This window comes from Rhinatrema bivittatum, chromosome 6 (assembly GCF_901001135.1).
Source record: "Rhinatrema bivittatum chromosome 6, aRhiBiv1.1, whole genome shotgun sequence".
Taxonomy (NCBI): domain Eukaryota; kingdom Metazoa; phylum Chordata; class Amphibia; order Gymnophiona; family Rhinatrematidae; genus Rhinatrema; species Rhinatrema bivittatum.
In genome coordinates, this window is record NC_042620.1 from 196,790,884 (window position 1) to 196,813,236 (window position 22,353).

The 22,353-nt window shown below is 41.5% G+C and overlaps 1 protein-coding gene across 1 annotated transcript in view; it reads left to right on the top strand.

The window, feature by feature from the left end:
• Positions 1-22,353, top strand: part of LOC115093250 (carboxypeptidase O-like) — a 66,730-nt gene that overhangs the window by 16,649 nt on the left and 27,728 nt on the right. Inside the window, exons 2-6 of the mRNA XM_029604924.1 lie at positions 845-920; positions 10,698-10,822; positions 11,384-11,498; positions 20,444-20,545; positions 21,385-21,489. Coding sequence (XP_029460784.1) covers positions 845-920; positions 10,698-10,822; positions 11,384-11,498; positions 20,444-20,545; positions 21,385-21,489 — 523 coding nt within the window. The remainder of the gene's footprint in view (positions 1-844; positions 921-10,697; positions 10,823-11,383; positions 11,499-20,443; positions 20,546-21,384; positions 21,490-22,353) is intronic.

The following is a 22,353-nucleotide window of genomic DNA, read 5'->3' on the forward strand; positions in this document are numbered from 1 at the left end:
TCTGGGGAAGCAGATCCATATCAGACTGCTAACTCCGCCTCCCTGGCGGGGTGACCTACATCAGATTGCCAGCTCCTCCCTTCTGGGGGAGCTGATCAATAATAGATTACTAACTCCACCCCCCTTGGCAGGGTGAGCGCTAACAGTGTAACTACAGCAAGGGTTATTTTTCCTTATATGCAACACCTTGCACTTGCCCTCATTAAATTTCATCTGCTATTTAGATGCCCAATCTTCCAGTCTTGCAAGGTCCTCCTGTAATGAATCACAATCCGCTTGTGATTTAACTACTCTGAATAATTTTGTATCAACAGCAAATTTGATAACCTCACTCGTCGTATTCCTTTCCAGATCATTTATATATATATTAAAAAGCACCGGTCCAAGTACAGATCCCTGAGGCACTCCACTGTTTACCCTTTTCCACTGAGAAAATTGACCATTTAATCCTACTCTCTGTTTCCTGTCTTTTAACCAGTTTGTAATCCACGAAAGGACATCACCTCCTATCCCATGGCTTTCTAGTTTTCTTAGAAGCCTCTCATGAGGGACCCACAACCCAAAAACAAATTTTTCTTGCTTTTTAAAATATAAATTCGTACTAATAAATTATTTTTTATTCTTTCTCCTTAACCTGAGAGTTTACTAGATTGTTTCCCACACAGATTTCCAACTGTATTGTCTATCCAAATCTTTTTAACTTTGACCAACAGCTGTGTCTTGGACTTGGCAGAAAAACAATTACTTTTCCACTACAAATCATCTAGGTTAGAAAACAACTGAATTTGTCCACCAAATGTGCATCCAATAATTTGTAAATATCATTAGTTTTCTTTTTTTACAGGGACCAAGTTTTGCAAGTCACCCCGCAAACATCTGAACATGTTCATCAGTTCCAGCAACTGAGTGACGCCTGGATGGTAAGGGGAACATAAAAATAGTAGGGCTCAGGGAACCTCTCCAACCCAGTTCTACACTGGTATGCAGCTGTAAACTTGTGATTTGAAATTACTCAGATAATTGGAATCAATTTTGACTCGAATCTGACTTGCAAAATATTTTCAAATGTCTAGTTACTCAAATTAGTTCATATTTTTGCAAATATTCAGAATGAAACTATTCAGAATACTTGGATATAAAAGAGACAATCTCTGAATATTTACATCTTATCTGAGTGAAAAAGATCAATGCTAAGCAAATACAGAGATCTCGGTCAAACTGCAAGGGGTCTGAATTTGCTAGACTCAAGTCAATATCAGGCTTATTTGTTCTGATGAGACCTACCCCAGATCTTCTCTGATTATTCCAAATGCCAATTTTTCCCTAATCCCTGGCTACAGTATGGGAGTTGGATTTATTTTAAATCAGTTCACCTGTCCCTAAAGAATAGTTAATCAAACATGAATACACTATTCTTTTCTAGACATTTATAGGTTTACGTACTAACCAACTTTCAAACCAGCATGCTAATGCAAGTCACCTTATTTTTTCATTTGTTTTTGTTAACCTTTATGTCATGCAATTGTAATTCCAGTACAATATCAAGCTTTAACACTTGATGTTCTGAACTAAATATATGCAGATCAGAGTAATGTCACCATTGCTGAATTAAAAATGGGTTCAATATCGAAAAAGCTAGCCAGATAGACATATCCAGCTAACTTAGGCCTGGATTTATCAAAATGCACTAAATATTGCATGTGATAGGAAAAGGGCCATGTTTTATGGTAATAGGCTGTTTATCACCAAGTACACTATCTTAGCGCTTTGCATAGGTATTACTGCAGGCTGTGATAACTTTTTCACACTTTGTGGTAAGTACCACAATTGTTGCAATTCCTACCTACAACCACTTGGGGGGGGGAGGGGAGGAGAGAGAGAGAGAGAGAAACTAGCTATAAGGTCCTCATACTAGGTAGGTATGTATACCTCTATAGGAGGCCCACCTAGTTACTGAAGGGGGGTTACGCGCGCCAAGCCTATTTTGCATGGGCCCGGCGAGGTGCGCAAGCCCCGGAACGCATGTATGTCCCTTGGCTTTGTGAAAAGGGGCGGGGCAGGGTGGGGGCAGGACCGAGGCCTCCGGCATAGCGGCTGTGCCAGGGGAATCGCACGCCAACATTAGGCCGGCGTGCGCAACCTACAACTGCCCAGAAGCAGGCGCAACTTATGGAACAAAGGTTGGGGAAGGATTAGGTAGGGCTGGGGGGCGGGTTAGCTAGGGAAAGGGAGGGGAAGGTGGGGAGGGCGGAGGGAACAGGAAAAGCCATCGGGGCTCCCCTAGGGCTCGGCGCGCGTAAGGTGCACAAGTGTGCACCCCCTTGTACATGCCGACCCTGGATTTTATAACATGTGCGCAGCTGCGCGCGCATGTTATAAAATCGGGCGTAGATTTGTGTGTGCTGGGTTGTGAGCACAAATCTATGCCCGTGCGTAGGTATTAAAATCCGGCCCATATGTTTTAAAAATACACCATGCATAAGTATGCTCCTAATTTAACGAGGGTACTCACCACACAGCTAGTGTCTTCCACAGGACCTTGTGTCTTCCAATGGACCTTGTCAGCTTTTACGCATGTATGTCAGCGAATTTTAAAACATGCTCATGCTAGGCTCATTCCCAGTTTTCCAATTAGTTCATCAGTTTGTTCAGTTAACAGTGAAGTCTTTCAGAGCTTTCTGTTTCTTCATCCTGCATGCTGCCCAGTTGACATGGAACCACCTTGTTTTGTAAACTGTACAACTTGAGATCTAGAGACTTACTCCTCATTAGGAGCACGAGTAAAGTAATGCCGATATCTTGTATATGTGCGTTGCGGTTTTTGGTTTTAAAATTTGGAGTTCTGTGCATAAGTGTTGGCCCTGCCTCGGAAATCCCATGTCCCAACCCTTTTCCACCCCTTTATTCCTCATGCACAATCGGGTACATAATTGTGTATTTTGTGGCTTTTAAAATATGCATTGCTCGTGCGCAACCCACATAAGTGGGTACGTGGCTATTTTTGCATGAATGATGCTTTAAAATTTGACTGAAAGCATCAAGCCTTTCAGATTGCATAACATCAATATATATATGATTAAGAGCTCACAGGTCTTCCACCAGGATCCCACCATGTAACGTAGCTTCTGAGCCGTCTAAATGCTGGTGTCCCAGCATAGCTTTTGGATCCCCTGAGGGCAGGACCATACACCAGGCTATCAGTAATCTGAGCCTGGATTCCTCAGCACTATTCTGTGGCACTCATATACAGCACAGCAGCCATGAACTAAGCAGATCCCAGCTCAAGGCTAGCTGCGGCACTATTGGCCTTAAAGCAACCAACTCTTCTGCTATAATTTGAGTGAATGAACAAGTTACAAGACAGCTGAACAGACAAAATCCCATGTCATGGAACCACGATGGTGGCGTGATACTGGCGGTCTCAAGCTGCTCCCAATTTTCCTTCTTATTGTCTAACAATTTCTCCTAAATGTAAAGGGAAGGTTTGGGTTTTTCTCCCCGATACCCCTTATCCTTGGCAGCAGCTTATTCCATCTTACATGCCTGCTGGACTACCTCTGGTTCAGACTGAAGGCTCCATTGCGAGGCCAGATGGGAGAGCGGCCATCTTGTCAGGAAAGGCATCTCTCAGTCCCGAGGATCTTTGACTTCCTCCATCAGAGAGACTTTTCACTCCACCTCCTTCGTAGGCGCATACTGATGATATTCTGCTGTTTCCTCTGTTGGCGGAAGCTGTTAGTGGAGCGGCTCCAGAGCGTTTTTTTTCCATCAAGGCTGCTTGGTGAAGTCAGCAGGAGACCCTTGTGGATCCTTTGTTTTCCTCACAGTTGTCGGCTCAGGGTGAGCCCCCTCCAGCAAGCTTGCAAAGATTGATGGGCAGCTCTGTGCCGTTCCTGCAGCCTTCCTCCAGTCAGCCTTCTCATTTGATTAGCAAACTGACTATAGGAACTTTGGATGATATCTGGATTCTGTTGGAAGGCCTTGATAAATCTCTCACAGAATCTAATAATAAAATTGACCTATTGTCTTCTAAATTTGAGGTTTCTAAAAGTGAATGTGACTCTCACTATCTGGACATTCAAGAAAAGCTGGCTAATGCTGAAAGCAAGATTAAAGACTTACAAGCCTTTAATGCTGTAGTTGTTAAGGACTTGAATATTCTATCCCGATGAGTTGAAATTTTAGAAAATCAAGCCAGGCACCTTAACCTTCGATTTCTTAACTTTCCTAAAGTTTTCGGAGAGTTTTCACTTACTACGCTTAATAAATATTTTGTAGATGTATTACAATTTGATTCTGCAAAAATTCCCTCTATAAATAAAGCTGTTTTTCTTTCTTCACGAGGAGGGAGCACTCAGAATCTTCAACAAGCTTCCTTCAACATTATTGAAAATTTGTCTGAATTTCTTGAAAATTCTGGGATTGAGCTTGTTGCACGCTCTACTCTGTTGGTTTCTTTTATTTATGAGCAGGATGTCAATGAGGTCATGTAAAGATTTTTTAGACATCTTTCTTCTTTCTTTCTTGATAAGACAATTCATATATTTCCTGACTTAGCTCTTTCTACCCAAGAATGGCGCAAATGCTTTATTGCCTTATACTCTAAATTTACCTCTATGGGTTATTCCTTTACTTTCCTTTATCCGGATAGATGTATCGTTAAGGATAGAGATGATTCCTTTGGGTTTTTTTCCCTGAGCATCTAAAATCCTTCTTAGAATCCAGAAATGTACCATCATCTTCTGAAGGTCTTTAAAGGGAAGCTACTTGTAATAGATCGATTATTTTGAGTGCTGTGTATTAAGTTAAAAAAAATCCCATGTCACACCCTTGCAAACCCATTTAGTTCAGTTCAGTGTAACCTGTGATTCCAAAAGCCCAAGTCAGCTGGAGAATTGGTATCATCGTCCTTGCTTGAAGTAAAGCAAGTTTCATTGTGAAACCACCACCTTTTTTTGTAAGGATTACTTTTCCTATATCTGTGCCTCCCTCTTTGAGGACTGAGCACTATATTGCTGACTACTATTTCTCATATTAAGCAGTATCTATAATCTTGTTTTGTTAAGACTATATGAAACCACACATCCCAAGAGATGGAGGTTAAAGAGTAGCAACCATTTAAGTGGCAGCAGAGAAAAAAAAAGGACAATGCAGCTATGTAACTTGAGCCGCCAGTTCAGGAAACCCAGAATGAGATTGAAAAGGTTGCAAGACCCCTTACTGTGAACCTGCTTAAATGACCATTGACTAGATGAGTCAGAGACTCAGGTAGGGGATTTGCATGTCACAGCCCTCTGGACTACTTTTGGTAATTTGCAGTGAAATATCACTTTAAATCAAAGGATAGCAAAATCCTAAATTACAAAACTATGACTGGAAAATTCCTACACTGGAGAATTCTGAATGAGAGAGGGATTTATGAGACAAATGTACTGAGAAATTCCTAGGAAGCAAACAGATTCTCACCCTGAATAATAAGGGGAGTCAGATCCTTGGGTACCCAGTTTTCAGACAACACACAAAAAAAAAAAGCCAGGAAGGAAGAAAGGGTGTGCACATATTCTCTTTCCATGTTCCTGCCTGGGTCTTGGCCTTTTCACTGAGAGAAGGTGACTCATCCAGGCTGGCTAACAGTGAATGAGCAGCAGATCTAGAGATGGAGCAGTTCCCCAAGAGGAAGGGGACCCCAGTGGCACATCGAGTGGTCCTCCATGAAAGGTGGACTCCAGCAGCAGATTGAGTGGTTCCATAGGAGGGCATGGAACCCAGCAGCAGATCAAGCAGTCCCCCAGGAGGCCATGGACCCCAGGAGGTAGAGTCAGGTACCCCAGGAGGGTGTGGACCCAAGCAACAATGGAGAGGCAGAGTCAGGTTCCCAGGAGGGTATGGACCCCAGCGTTGGCAATGACCTTTCCGTGGAGAAGAAGAAGCATCGGGGAGATGGCAGCAGTCTCGATACAATGGACTACCCAGGCCAACACTGCCCACCAGCTCATTTGCATTTTTTCACATGGGTGAGACTTGGAAAAAGAGGGGGAAGATAATAATAACACTTGATTTAAGCAGGAACTGAAAAGGTCCCTTCTATTCTATATGGTGGTGTACTCTGGGGACCAGCAACCCCAAATTGCCAAATATTAAATTATCTTGCTACCTTGTAGAAATGTATTTAGCTGTTTGGCCTGAGACTATTAACCAATCGTAGATGTCTGCTGTTTGATATCGCCCATTCTTTACCCCCCACCCACTCTAGGTTTCCTCCTCTTCTTCCCCCTCCATCTATTACTTAACCCTGCTAATTATCCTTATTGCTTTATTTAACCTACTTGTTAAAATCAACTTGTACATTTGTATATATTTCTCGTATTATCATCTCCTGCCCTTGTTAACCCCTACCTGTTAATGTTATTATTGTAAAGCCTGTTGCTAAGTTATGTTACATTGTGAACCGAGGTGATGTTTTGCAAACGTGCCTCGGTATATAAGAAACCCCTAAATAAATAAATAAATAAATAAATAAATAAATAAATAAATGTAGAAATGTATATACTTATATAGTCTAATAAACCTGTATATATTTGTACATACTGCCAGCCTTGTTCATAGTTCCATTTGTTTTCCTGGAGTGAAGGGAGGTAAATCCCACTCACTAACAGCTTCTTCCCAGGTGGAGGAACCAGGTGCCAAAAACATGAGGACCAATGGAGTCTGCCCTGGGGGGAGGGGGGTTCCCACCAGGTTGGTCCTGGACCCAGGAATGCCCCACAAGGTAAGCGGTCAAGGGGGCGTTACATATATGACAGAGAAACTCTAGAAGTTTATAGATGGGAAAGCCATTTCTGCAAGTAAAAAAGTAGGGTGTGCATTTATTTTGAAACAATATGAAAAGCACAATGAAACATACTATTTCATTACGTACATTTCAAAATGAAACAAGAAGAAAACTCCAAAGAAATTCATTTTCTTTTCCTTTTTACTTAGAAATGCAGCTCCAGACTGGTCTCTCACCTCCTCCACCAAACCCTTCCCCATGCGCCACCAAAATAAAAATTTAACTCCTCCCCCCCCCCCACCAGGCTATCCGCTATCCCCCTACCATCCCCACCCATCTTACCGCCATCTGTGTATCACAATAAATCAATACAGAACAGATGTGATCCCTGGCTGTTCCTGCCCCACCAGGATCAATTTTCAAAATGGTGCCATCATCTCTGAGGATGTGCCATTCTGTTGTACAGTCATATGTTAGCCTTAGAGTTGGCCAGTGTCATTTTGTTGTTTGGCTGTATGGACATTTTTTTACATACACATTCCTATAGAACAGTATTTTGCTCCTGGAAATATATTTTTTACAAAATTGTTGGTTCGATATGCAGGTAAAATTATGTGCATTAGGCCTGCAACATGTGCTTTTACCTGCAGTAAGCAGATGCTTTCTTGGGGCAAGGTTGATGAGGGCTTTGTACTTGCATGTTTAAAATTATGCGCTTATTTTTCCTCAGAAAAACTATGTGCACACATGAGCAGGTGTAAATGTGTGCAGACAGTTTTGGGGGATTATTTTGAAAGAATGCCCATACTTTCTCTTTGAAAACTGGAATAAAGTCTGAAAAAGTACATTTATTTTTATAATTTGGAGGTTTTAAAAATTTATTTTAGTTTAATAAATAACCAAACCAAAATAAATATTAAACTGATTCTTGAAAACCGCCAAACAAAAAAATTGAAACAAAACTTTTCCCCCTGCACATCCCTATTGAAGTCCAGAAAAAAACTGTTCAGTTATGCAACCAAGACTACAGTAAATGTTGCCATCTATGCTGGTTAATGCAAATATCCCAAGACCTTGGCTAAATTTCCACATTATTGTTTGACTTCTCCTACAATCGCTAATGTTTGCTACCATTAGATTTTATAATGACATGATCTGTTCTTGAAGGACAAAGAAGAACATGAGATCAATATTCAAAAAATATTTAGACAGATAGCTTAAAGATATCCGTCTAAGTGGCAAGGTTTGGGATATTTAGATCTTTGCCCAGTTAGATTTTAGCTGGATAAGTCATTATCCGGCTACAATCTAGCCAGATAAAAAAAGGCATTCCGTGGAAGAGTTTAGTTATCCTATTAACTTAGCCCATTTTAAACCATAATCAGCTAAATTACACAGATAACTTTAGAACTGTTTCAGAGCAGGCCTAAAGTTATCTGGCCTTATGTGGCTGGATAACTTGCTACTTGCTTATCTTCTAAAGATTTCTGGGTAATTAGCACTGTTTTTATTAAATAAAAAATAAAGATTTAAAAGGGCCAGAGCCCCAATCCCCTCCTTCCCCCACAAAACCTTATTAGGCCCTGTCAGGCTGTGCATCTCCCACCCTCCAGCCATCTTTAAATATACAACTAAGGTCCTGAGGTTTACAGTCTGGGCCCCCTTTCCCCGTTCATTTTCCAAATAAAAATCTGGCTGCCCCCCAATGATCCACCCACCTACAATTCCTATATAATATGCTGCTGCCCGCCCCCCCCCCCCCCCCCCCCGTGCCCTCCTCCACCCTGATACCCTATGAACCTCTGCCAGGAACAAGGTGCACAGTTCTCTGCCCCCAGCACTGTTCTAGAAGCATAAGCTATAGGGTAGCCAGATAACTTTAAGTACGTATATTCAGCTGGACGTTTATCTAGCTGAATATATGGGACATGTTATCCAGCTAACTTGAGCCAGATAACTTGTCAACTAACCGGCTTACTGAATATGGATCTCGGTGTTTCTACCTTAGTTTATGATCATCCACTCATCACTTGACAAAACATAAAGAGGTCATTTTTCAAAGCTAAATATTTAGGGGGTTATTTTCTAGACCCCTATTGCACGTGAAAAGGGGCTTTTCGCGTGCGATAGGATGTTAATTAGCTGTAGGGGAGGAGGGGGAGTCAGCCGCAGCACCGCTGTCGGCGATAATGTGAGGGACATTATCGTCGGCAGTAGCTGGCGAATAGCACCACCTTTTACGGTGGCGCTATTTGTGTCAAATGCTGCAGCTGGCCGCACCATGGCCGGCGAAATCGCACCACCGGGGTGCGAACGGCTGTGGCCTTTCGCAGGCCCACCCCACCCCCCTTCGCCCCCTCACCCCTTTTTTCACTGGATTCATCATTCTGCAAAGAATGATGAATCCAGCCCTTAAATGGCTAACTTGTGTTGTGTTCGTCTCCTCTCAGTGAATTACAATTCACTGAGAGGAGACGAACCGCTTTGATGTTTATACAATAGATGTATATATACATTTGACCTTATCCGGACCATCACCCGAACACTGTTCTTTAATTAACAAGCCCCTGAGGCAGCCACCACAGGTGGCGAAACTCGGCCAGAGTCGGGCATTTGTATATGATATTTTACGTCTCCTTGATTAAAGATTGAAAAAGACTTTTCTGGCATCCACCATTTTGTTATTTCCTTACGGCTTCACTGGATCGCCTACCCTGCTGTTTTTTGGGCCTAACTTGTGTTATGAACGCTGCCTGCGGGTCCCCCCGCGAGCAGGCTCTGTTTTACTCACCCTTGCTGCCTTATCTTCACGGCGTGATGTCTTCGCATCAGCCTTTGTGTCAAGTCTTCGTCTGCGATGCTGTTGCATCGATCTTGGTGTCACGTCTTCAATAGTCCTGGTGTCATGTCTTCAACCCGTCTCGTCTGTGATGCCGTTGCATCAACCCAAGTCTTCGTGTCATGTGATGCCGTTGCATCAATCTTCATAGTCTTGTCTTCGTGTCAAGGTTTCCATCTGCCCTCAACCTCAGGCCAGGCCTGCTGCTCACAGCAGGTCCGAAAGGGCTCGGAATGGTCGGAGAACCATTCAACTTCCAACATCCTCGGATGTTGGCCTTGGGAGCTTGCCGGCCTGGCAGAGGGTAAGACCGTCAGCCATGCGGAGCCACCATCAACCCTTGGCTTGGCCCTGAAGGTCTGGGTCGGGCTGAGGCCCATGGGCACACTAAACACCCCCGTTCACAACAACTTGCAGTTAGATGGCTAACGGAATTAGATGGATAACTTGGAGTTAGATGGATAATTTATGACTTAGATGGATAACTTGTGAGTTTTCCATCTAAATTGCTTTGAATATTAATCTCAAAGATGCTGGAGAGTTAATTTCTTCTTTGTCACACTTTTCAATGATTTTACTCTCACATGCAAAGAAGGGCCCTATGCTATATGAAAAGCTTTTGTACATGAACTCTATGTATTATTTTCATGGTGATCCAATAATAAAATGTCACAACCAAGAAAAAACATATGTATAAGAAGGTTACTTGAGAATTGCACTGTACCATTTCACAGGTTGATTCCATAGGCGCACACATAACTTTTATGAGGTTAACATGCAACCTGAGAGTTGGGATGTTATTTGCAAAACTGGTTAATGATATGCTTTTCTTGCAAATAATATGACAAATTCAGAGCAGTATGCTGATAATCTACAATGTCTGAAGTGGGCCTAAAGGGTTTTCCCTTAGACACAGACCAGGAGTAAATTCTCTGTGGGGCACTAACCTACTGCAAAGCAGTAGTTGCACATGTCCACCTGTCCTCATGAAGGAGAAAGGAGAAAAATGAAAAAAAAGAGTAAGAGTTCTGTAAAAGTGACTTAATTTGTATAATATAATTCATTGCAATACTTTCCTCCCCTCAGCTAGATTTATGGATGCCCCACCTATCTGAAGATATCCATGTTGGAGCAAACATACATGTCAGAGTCCCAGCCTCCCTTGTGCAGCAGATGAAAGAAAAACTGCTTCAATATTCAATTCCATTCCAGTATGTTTTATTATTTTATACATCCAAAGTAAGATGATATGGATTTGTTGTATAATCTCCTTAGTTACAGATGATTTATTGACCAGAAACCATCTAGTGTTGCATCAAAATGAATATTATGAAATAAATTATTAAATCAAAAAGGGTATATTCAACATGTAATATACTTTTATGCTTTTCCTCAGAAGTAAATGTTTCTTCACTAGATATATGGTACCATACCTTCAAGAAATGCAAATTTACTGCAGGATTGCATGCTCCTTACATGTATTGCATATTGCATGCACACTATAAACATGCAGCACATTAATTTTATCTTTCTCCAAGAGTAACTAGTAGCTAATAGCATCCGACTACATTTGTGTTTGCTCACAGCATGGTACATATTAAAGTTGTGGATTTAAAAAGAAGGGACAGGGCATTGAAAGAGTAAAACAGATGTATGATTCCATTTTGAGAAATATAAAGAAAATGGCAGATCATTTAGACAGTTTTAAAATGAATGATTATCCTTTTTAGATATTCTCTTTTATCTTTGTCTCTCTCCACCCCTCTTCATAGAGTACTGATAAAAGATGTGCAAGAGCTGTTGGTCAAACCAGCTATGAAGAGCCACAGCAGACACAGCAGATCATTGGCCAGCTATAACTATACTAAATATCATCCAATGGAAGAGGTAAGCAGGGATTAAACTGATTGGAAGTTAGCAAGATCAAGTTCCTCCTACAATGTGGAATTGTTATGGTTAATGGTGTTTGGGTGGATCCTTGGACACTGTGGCAGCTGACCATGCCCACGGGGGGCAGTCCCGTGAGGGACCACGGTGTCAGGCTAGACTCTGGACACACAAACACAGATTTGAATCTTTTATTAAACAGTTTGAATGACCACCAGAGGTGGCAGAAGCGAGTAGTGGTTGTAGAGCCTGGCTGGGCGCGTCTCACACAGAACGCTGGAACAGAAGATCCTCTGCAGGGCAGTGCTGTAGTGGAAAGAGACAGAGAGTTATGAGCACACAATAAGAATAGCATTCAGAGTCCCAATGTAGAAATAGGAGAAGCTCCAAGACAGGGTGAGCAGGCCCTCGAGGAGTGAGTAACTGAACCCTTAGAGCAGAGAGAATCGGTAACGTTGTACTCACTTAGCAGTAACAGAGATTCCACTAGACGAGAGGTCTGGCACCGGAGCAGAGAGCAGGCCCTCGAGGAGCGAGTACCTGATTCCAGTGAAGCAGTACTGTGGAGAGAGATAGTTTCTGTACTCACTGATGGTAGCTGTAAGTTAGTTCTTCCAAGTAGACAGGTAGAGGGTGCAGGCAGTGACACAGGGAACATGGGCCCTCGAGGAGCGAGTACCGGTTTCCTGATAGCACCTGAAAGAAGCAGAGAGGCCCTCGAGGAGCGGGTACCCTGTAGAGACCCCAAAGGATAGTAAGAGTTCCAGATAGCATTGGAGTGGCAGATTAGCTTAGGAATGGAGAGCGAATCCCATCCGTAAGAATCCTGTTGCTAACTCGACGAGCTAGCAAATACTGTAGGCAGATATACCCAGAAATCGTGACGTCAGAACAGGGGGACGTCCTTGAGGTTCGCGCCAACATAGAGTTAAAGATAAGGGCGGTGTGCGCGTGCGCCCTAGAGGTACCTTGAAGGAGAATGGCGGGAGGCAGCACCAAAGACACTCTGGGGATGCCAGAGAGAACGGCAAGCAGACACCGCGGCGGCCATCAATCCAAGGTGAGCAGGAGGAGCCGAAAGTAGAGAGAGGTAGGTGGGGCGAAGCTGTCGAAGACCGACGGACACAAGAGTAATAAGAAGCTTGCCTTACCAAAGTTGCTCCAACACCTCCTCAGGATCAAATCATCAGAGTTATCAATTTTTATTTCTGGGGACAAGGGTATCCAAGTCTTTTCTCAACCTAATTCTAACAAGAAAAGAACCTATTGTGTCTTAATAAGTCAACAGATTGAAACTTGCCTATTAAAGAACAATTTGTTCAATGTACTAAGAATATATTAAAAATGTTAAGGTGAAATTTTAAAAGTTGTGCTCATAAAAAATAGCAGTTATGCATGTAAAACAGCATATACATGAGTATATGATATTTTAGGAACCTCAACATACACATGTAAATCAGAATCCAAGAATAAATTTGCACGTGTTAAAAAGGGGCAGGCCAGGAGCATTCTAGGAAGGGATCAACATTTATGTAAGTTGCTATTTTATAAGCAATTAATACATGAAAATGTGACAGCTTACTTGTATATATTTACTCCTGCATTATAACTGGAATAAGTGATCGTAAACATCTTAAAAGTGAAAAAATGACTGGGTGGAGGGTCTGGGTGAAATAGGTGGACTTCAGGCTGAGGAGCTAGGAGGGTCTTGATGACCTGCAGATGGACTGGGCGAACTGGTAAACTAATTGGTAAAACTGGTAATTTGATTGCCATGCACATGTAAGAAAATCCCCTCACTTACACGCATAAAAGCTGACTTATATGGGGGTAAATGTGTCTAAAAACTATTTTCATATCACTTTAAAATTTGAACTACAAATATGCAGGTATATCATTTGCATACACTTATCTGGCTACATTCTGACTTATTCGCGCCTTGCCACAACTTAGATAGACAAGTTCAAATTTATATGAATAATAACAGCACTTATCTGGATATGTTCAGATGTATTTGGCTAAGAAGTGGCTTAACCAGACAAGTCTGAATAGCACTATTTGTCCATCTGAATAGCTCTTTTCAGGCTTATTCAGTCAAGAAAGATTGCTGAATAAGTCTGAAAAAAGCACTACTTAGATGGATAAGTCTTAAAATGCTACTTATCTGGCTAAGTTACATACGGGCCGATTCAGTAAAGTCCGTGGGAGAGTGCTCTCCCGATGTGCGCACAGGCCACTTGCCTGTGCGCGCGATACAGTATTTAAATTAGGCCCGGCGGTAAAAACGGGCAAAAGAAGGCACTAGGGACACTAGCACGTCCCTAGCGCCTCCTTTTTGACAGGAGCGGCGGCTGTCAGCGGGTTTGACAGCTGATGCTCAATTTTGCCGGCGTCGGTTCTCGAGCCCGCTGACAGCTACGGGCTCGGAAACCGGACGCCAGCAAAATTGAGCATCCGGTTTTCGACCCGACATCCGCCAGCCCACTTCAAATTTTTTTTTCTTTTTTTTTTTTTTACTTTATTTACCCTTTGGGACCTCCAACTCAATATCCCCATGATATTAAGTCGGAGGGTGCACAGAAAAGCAGTTTTTACTGCTTTTCTGTGCACTTTCCCGGTGCCCGAAGAAATTAGCGCCTACCTTTGGGTAGGCGCTAATTTCTGAAAGTAAAATGTGCGGCTTGGCTGCACATTTAGGCAGGTTGGACGCGCGTTTTCCGCCCCTTACTGAATAAGGGGTAAGGGAAAACGCGCGTCCAATGACAGGTTAACAGTGCCCTCCAACTTTATTTTCGGGAATATTCACCCTACCAACACTATGTACATGAATGAAAAAGTGTTACAATGTTGTTACTGAACAAGTCAGAAAATCATGGGTTTCTATAATATTGCCACTACTGCTGACCAAATAGGTCAACCTGTTAACCTCTCCACTGTCCTTTTTTCTCGCTCAGCCCTAAGGGAATGCTGGGCTGTTCAAAACCTACCTATATCAGAGCTCTCATCCAATGGGCACCTGCGAGGTCCCATTCCCCTTGGAGGCTCCCTGGGCTTCTAATCCAGGCAATCATATAGCTAGAAGTCCCTGATGTTCACCCTATTTGAGCAAAGGCAGGGGAGGAAAGGACAAAACCCCCAAACTTTCCCCTTTTATACTGCCCACTGCTCTTTCAGCAACCATTCGGAAAAACCCAAACCTTTAAAGAAACATGCATACATTTTCCCAAATCACAGTATCAGCTGCCTTATAGTGCTCACACATCGCACATGCCATCATGTGGTCTTTTGGTAGTATTGTAGCCAATTAAACTTTTAACATTTTGTCCTAAATGGTTTAACAATCATAATATTTTTTCAGGTCTCCCCCACCCAGAGTACGTCCCCAGCTCACAAAAGGGCAGAAATAATTGGGGAGGGGGTCTGTCTACAATCCCATGTTGATTCAGCAAGAGGAGAGTCCAATCTAACTGCTTTTATTATTTCTGAAAGGCAGTTTAAGGAATTAATAAACTAAACTAAATTAAACTACATCTTTTATCATCTCAGCTTCCAGTCACAGCCTGGTCCTGCCTAATGGCACCACAAATTTTGAACTGCATGGTTCAGAGTTTGCTACACTAGATTGTTACCGAAAGCTGAGCCAGTAGTTAGGTACTACTGACTCATCGCTATGAATCTTAAATGGAAGAAAAACGGTTTAATCACATAAAATAAACAATTACTGCGCCACTGTATCTGGGGAGCAGATTACTGTTGGGGTTTCTAGGGAGAGGGTGTCCTACATGGGGCGGGGGAATTGCTTATTTGGGAGGTTCCATAGTTTTTAGGAAGAGGGCCCAGAACACAATCTCACATATAAAAGCCGATAGCATGCTGAATTGGTACCCTAGCTATTTTCTACAGCCCTGGACAGGAGCTAAATTTCAAGCCTTTAGAGGGCATTTTTCAAATGCTTTTCCACAGGTAAAACAGAGTTTTACCCACAGAAACAGCCTTTTACAAAATTTCTCACTAGATACACAGGTAAACTTGTGTCCCTACTGCCTGTCTGCATGTAAGTTTACCCAGATGAGTGGAGATGTTCCAAGAGGTGAAGCACTCTCTCTACCTAGCTGTTATCAAGCTAGGTCAAGAGTATAATGTACAAATCTCATCTTTGTGTACCTTTCCTCACTCTAAATCACATCAAATCTTCACTGATGTGTACTGAGCTGGTCGTACCTCTGATTGTGCATGTAAAACTGCCCCCAAAACCTAGACTATTATTTTATTTATTTATTTATTTTTTAATTTTTATATACCGATGTTCCTGTACCGAAACCTCACCTTGAGTTACTAGTTGCCCCTTCTACAGTGGTATAAAATGTTGACTAACATGTGTGCCCTCTCAGAGGCTCTCTCTCTCTCTCTCTCTCTCCCCTCTCCCTTCTTCCTCTCCTGCCCGAAACAGTATTTGCAATTTTTAGCGCAAACCCCATTTTAGGAATATCGCACAGTATAATGCCAGGAAAAAAGGTGTACTTATTTCTGGCATTAAAACCCACGATAACGTGCATTACGCTATCGCATGCAACGCTAAGCACTCCTCATTTCAATTTACTCTGCCCTAACTCCACCCAAATGCCTCCTATTTGGGAAACATTTTAAAATGTGCATATGCATCTTGCGATGCATTATTTATTGTGGGGGTTATGGTGTTATCGCAGGCATTAGGGCCCTAACACACGTGATAAGGCCCTAACATGATTTAATGAATGACTCCTAAAGTCAGGCTATTAAGCGGCCACCCACACTCCTGAATATACCCAGCTATCTTAAAGTAAGCCAGGTAACTTTACCCGTCTAACTTTAAGATTGCTATTCAGCAGTACAAAAGTTATTTATTTATTTGTTTACTTATTTATTTGACTGCATTTGGGAATCACTTTACAGACTGAAGCAATCACTCAAAGCAATGAACAAAATCAGCAAACAAAAACAAAATGCAAGATTCACATATTTAAATGACATAATTAAAAAACTATAGCAGTACATATTTGATCCCAAAGCATAACTAATTCATCCTCCCCCCCCCCCCCCCACACACACACACACAGCAAACAAAGACTAATTATCAGTCATTGATAGGGTATTCTGCAATTGGCATGAATTTCAGACCCAAGATCTGTATAACAAAAAGATCTAATTGTCAACAGACATAAACCACATCTTTAACTTTTTGTGGAATTTTACTAAATTTACGTTTTCTCTCAATTCCAATGGAAGGCTATTCCATAAACCTTGAATTATAGCTGAAAAAGATCTATTACACAAACGAGAATGACCAGATATTTTTACTGGCAGAAGCTAGAGATACCACTTCCCGAAAGATCGTAAGTTTCTTTTAGCTTCATGCCATTCCAGAAAACCCTTTAATGAAGGGGAGCCAAAGCCATTCAGAATCTTGAAAGCCAGAGCCAAATTCTTAAGTTTACATTGATCCACTGTAGGTAACCAATGGAGTTATAACATGGAGGTTTAGCAGATATTCTCCTAGATTTCCCCAAAAACATGCAAGTAGCTGTATTTTCAACCAGTTGTAACTTGCGAATCAACTTTCCCTGAATGCTGGATATCAGGCTCTGCCTTAGAACATCCCGCCCCACCCCCAAGGTAGCCGGATAACACATTATCGCTATCTCGGGGCTGTGCAGCATGGCAGGATTTTCAAATCCCACTGTTTGTCCAGCTAAGTCTCAACTTAGTTGGACAAATGACACTGAATATCAGCCTCTCTGTATATTAAAAAGCAAGACACAGTGTGTATCTGACTTCCAGCTCATAGCAAAGTAGGCGCATTAGTCAGGACAAATGATTTGCACATTCCGACTACAGCAGATTTTTCATTCAACTTTCCTTCAAATGAATCTGCAATGTATACAGACTAGGTGTTTGAAATTCACACGAAACATTAGGGATATGCACTGAAAAAGTTTTCACTTCGGTTTGTTATTTTCATTTGGGTGCCATTTTTCATTCCTTTTGTTTGTTTGTAGTTCCCAAGTTCATTCATTTCATTTGTTTCCACTAAAGCCAATAAGGAAAGCAATGCATCCTATTTAGAACTCTAATACTGGGGTTTTCCAGCCAAAGTTAATGAAATTTTGCAAGCAGACATCAGCAGCAAAGGAAATAGCACTCCAAAATATCAAGAGTAGGGGAAAAGTGACACCAACAGTGGCAAGAACACCCCAAGACAACAAGAGGAGGCAGATAGAATCAACAACACTGGCATTAAGTCCCCAATGCATCATAAGAAGGACAAAGGGAAGCAGTGACATGAACAGGAGGCATGAGAGGGACAAAACAGTACAACAGTGGCATGAACAGCCCAAGGCACCAAAACAGTAGCATTAACATGCAATGGCACCGAAAGGGCAGGAACAATAGTGGTATCAAGACTCCAAAGCATTAGAAAAAGGGGAAAAAGTAGCACATGAACACAATAAGGCACCAAAAGAGCGACACAGGGCACCAACAATAGTGACATGAACACCCCAAAGCACTGAAAAAGGGTTGAAAACAGCACATGAACACCATAAGGCAAGAGAGGGGCAAAGGGCACCAACAGCAGTTGTTTGAAGGTAAAAAAACAGTACATGAACACCCCAAAGCATCAAGAGAGGGTGAAGGGCACCAGTAGGAACCTATTCTGAAAGGATGGGCTCAGGGGCGGTTTTATAATGAGGCAGGGTGAGGCTTCAGGTGTCAGAAATTTGAAACGGAAAAAAATGCATATTTCAGAACACCGCTGTGACGTCCGCCTCACACTGCCTGCCCCTACCGAGGCTGAGAGACACTGCGGGTTGCAGCGGGCCACCACCACCGCCAGAGACCAGGTTGGCGGCGGCTGAAAACAGGAGGGACATTGGGCTGGCTAGGCCGGTGGCAGCTGAAGAGGGGGGTAGGGGCGGGGTGAGAGGGGGCGCTCTCTCATCCCTCGCCTCAGAAGGATGAGCTCCTTCTTAATTACAGTGGAACTAGTTTGCAGATGTTAACCTTCAAAAAAAAGATAGTGCAGCTTTTAAATTAGAACATAGGGGAAAGCCGACAGTTGCTCAACAGTGCATGATTCAGAGGGAGTTATCTTCGAAGGATGCTAAAATAACAGAGGACTTAGGGCATCCTGCTAGAGAGGATCCAATAAAAGCAAAAGTAGCCCATATGCCTATAAATAAAGAGCCACCAGATTTAAAGATTCCTGTCAACTGATAAGAAGATTATTAATACAAACAAAAACATTCTTCGAAACGCTCTAATGCCAGAAGTTTAAAAAGTAAGATGTGAGAGTAAGAATGTATAGCACTGAAGGAAGAGGTAGACATAACTGGCATCTCAGAGACCTGGTAAAAGGAGGATAACCAATGGGACAGTGCTATATCAGGGTACAAATTATATTGCAATGATTTGGTGGATACGTTTGGTAGTGGGGTGGCATTTTATGTTAGGGATCACATATAATTCAACAGGATAAAGATCTTGCAGGAGACTAAATGCACAGCAGAATCTTTATGGGTGGAAATGTCATGTGTGATGGAAAAGACTATAGTGATGGGAGTATACTATTGTCTACCTGGCCCAAATGAACAGATGGACAATGAAATGCTAACAGATTATGGAAGCTAGCAAATTTTGCAGCACAACAATAATAGGAGATTTCATTTATCCTAATATTGACCGGGTAATTGTAACATCAGTACATATTCGCGAGATAAAGTTTCTCTTCAAGAGAGCTTTCCCGAACCAGGATGACAATGGACTACCCGCAACTTGTCCCCCTGCAAGCAATACTATCTAGTCCTCTACTCCCCTCTCTTATGACCCCTTGGCACACCGGATCCCACCCCGAACCTTTGCATTGCCTTTCCTTCCTCTTTGTCGTCTGTCTTTGTTTCACCGCTCTGAACGTAGGAAGAGGGGGGTAATAAGTGCTTTTTAAATAAATAAATTAATTAATAGATGAAAAGTGACTGCTTCACTGAGCAGTTGTTCTGGGGACCAATGAGACTTGGGAGCCATATTAGACCTAATACTTACTGGAACGCAGAATTTGCTGCAAGAGGTAGCAGTGGTGGGGCTGCTCTGCAACAGGGATCATAGTGTGATCAAATGTGACTTTATGGAGGACATTAATTAATCTCCAGCTCTAGCATTAAACTTTCAAAAGGGAGACTTTGATAAAATGAGGAACATAGTTAGAAAAAAACTGAAAGGTACGGCTACAAAGGTTAAGAGTGTACAACAGGTGTGGACATTGTTTAAAAATACCATGTTGGAAGCCCAGTCCAGATATATTCCATACTTTAAAAAAAGTGGGAGGAAGGCCAAAAGATTGCTGACATGGTTAAAAGGTGCAGCGAAAGAGATTATTTTAGCCCAAAGAATTTCTTTCAAACATTGGAAAAGGATCCATCTGAAGAAAATAAGGAAAAGCATAAGCATTGGCAGGTTAGATGTAAATCACTGAGAAAGCGGGCTAAAAGAGCGTTTGAAAAGAAGCTCACCATAGAGACAAAAACTCATAATAAAAACTTTAAAAAATATATTTGAAGCATTGCAATACCATCCAACTTCTATGATGTTTTCTAATTTGTTGTACCCTGCCTTGGGTGAATTCCTTATTCAAAAAGGTGGGTAATAAATCAAAATAAAGTAAAAACTGTTTAGAAGGAAAACTGAATGAGGCCAATACTGAATTGTAATCACTTCATATGGTCTATGACAACTATTTCTATCACCATGTTCAGATTAATATATATGTTGATGCCAGAAATGAAGGTGGGCTATAAAAATGCAACTATCACTAAGTTAAGTCATTTCTAATTGAAGTCCATTCTGCATTTGTTAGGAGATAAAAGTGTAGGAAGCTCTTTACTGATAATGAATATTCATCATATATCTACTAGATTAAGCAGTGGATGACGCAGATAGAGCAAGAATACAACCATCTGGTGACTCGACATCAGTTAGGAGAAACCTATGAATTACAGCCAATATACTACCTGAAGGTAAGTGACACAAATTAATGTTAAAGTCAAGTGAATGGCTCTCCCTCTTTAGAAGAAGGGCTCTATCTTCTATAGTCAAAAGATTAAACATTTTCTAAGCATGAGAATATGTATTTTTATAAACTTAGAATGCTCTAGGTTTGAGTTTAAACAAAATATTTTAGGACTCCAGGAGGAGTCCTTTTGTCTGCAGTGTTCTGGGAAGCAATTGTCCATGTGTCTCACGAGCAGGACAGTTTGCCTGGAGGGCTGAAGACACCAAGCAGGTATTTAGCTATACTTTCGAAGTGAAAGAGAAGGATTCTCACATTCCAAAAGAGTGTTGAAAGGAGAAAGAATCCTAAAGGGAACAAGCTCTCCCAGTTTTCCTACTATTTGATTCATAAGGCATAAGGTGCTTATGAACAGTTGAATCTGTGAAACCTCTCTTTTTCTGTTTTTATACTGAAAAATCTTTTACTTTTTTGTCTTCATAGTTATGAAATACTACCCATTTGTAGAGTTTATTTTGAGAGACTATGAAATCGATCCCCTTGGGGCTTATACCTTTTTGCTGCCCCTCCCACTGGAAGCGTTGACTCGTGCTCTGCACTATTCAAAGGTGGCCACGTTCCTTTTTTAGGGCAGACCCTGAAGAAAGGGGTTTACAGATATATTCTGAAAAAAAACACTGAGATTGCTTTTACTTTCTCGCTTTTGTATTATTCTTGTTTTGAAGCCAAATTCTGGAAACACTATAACAAGTACATATTTGCATGTATGAAACAGATGTTGACCACAGGCTTTCTTATGTAATGGTAAATAATTCATACAATACCTGCTCTGTATACGCTTCCCAGTTAGGTCAACCATCAGATAAACCAAAGAAGATCATTTGGATGGACTGTGGTATTCATGCCAGAGAATGGATTGCACCAGCTTATTGCCAGTGGTTCGTGAAAGAGGTCAGTTTCTTTCCTTCCCTTGGAAGTAACGAAAAACGTAAAATTCCTTAGCCCAGGCAAAGACAAAGATGATGCTACAGCATAAATCAGGCAGCAGAAATAGAGAATAGCAGGTAGGGTCTACTAACGTATAAGACCTGCCAACTGTCAGGAGAAAGAACTTCAGGCATACTTGATTGTTGAATTTACATCTCAGTGCACCATGATATTTGTAATCCTGCTTCTTGCAGCACTACAGATGCAAAATTAATTATAAGAGGTGCCAGAAAGTCTAAAGAGTTTCGCCAGAAACTGAGTAATTTTTCAGTTCTGATTTAGATGTAGGAAAATATTTTCTGCAAGTTTCAAGAGAGCTGTGACATGAATTGGGCAATCACACTGACATGCCAGCTTTAATGGTGCCTAATTGGTTCTCAGGACAATTAAATCTGATACATTTCATTGGTAGAGTGCACGTCAAAATTCCAGACTTTTCTGATTTCATTTAGTAATAAAATTGAAATTTTCAATATTTATTGCATAATGGCACAGTGCATTACCAAATAATTCCAATGCTATAGAGTAATAAGTTCATGTACTGTATATTTGAGTATAACCAGCTTGCCAAAAGAGGGAACACTGAACATTTTCTGGTGCTTTTCATCAGTTGTTTGAAGTGATTAGAAAGTTAAAGAGATATGTAAGATCTGTAAGCATTTTGCAAAAGGTATTTTCTCAGAACCGTCCAACCTAGCTTTTGCAGCACTTACAAAATAAGATCACTGAATGAATGCTGCAGTAATCAATGTACACAATTCAGAAATCTGTGATTGCCCATTATCAAACAAAACATATTAAGCTAAAAATTAAAATTAATTTTATCCT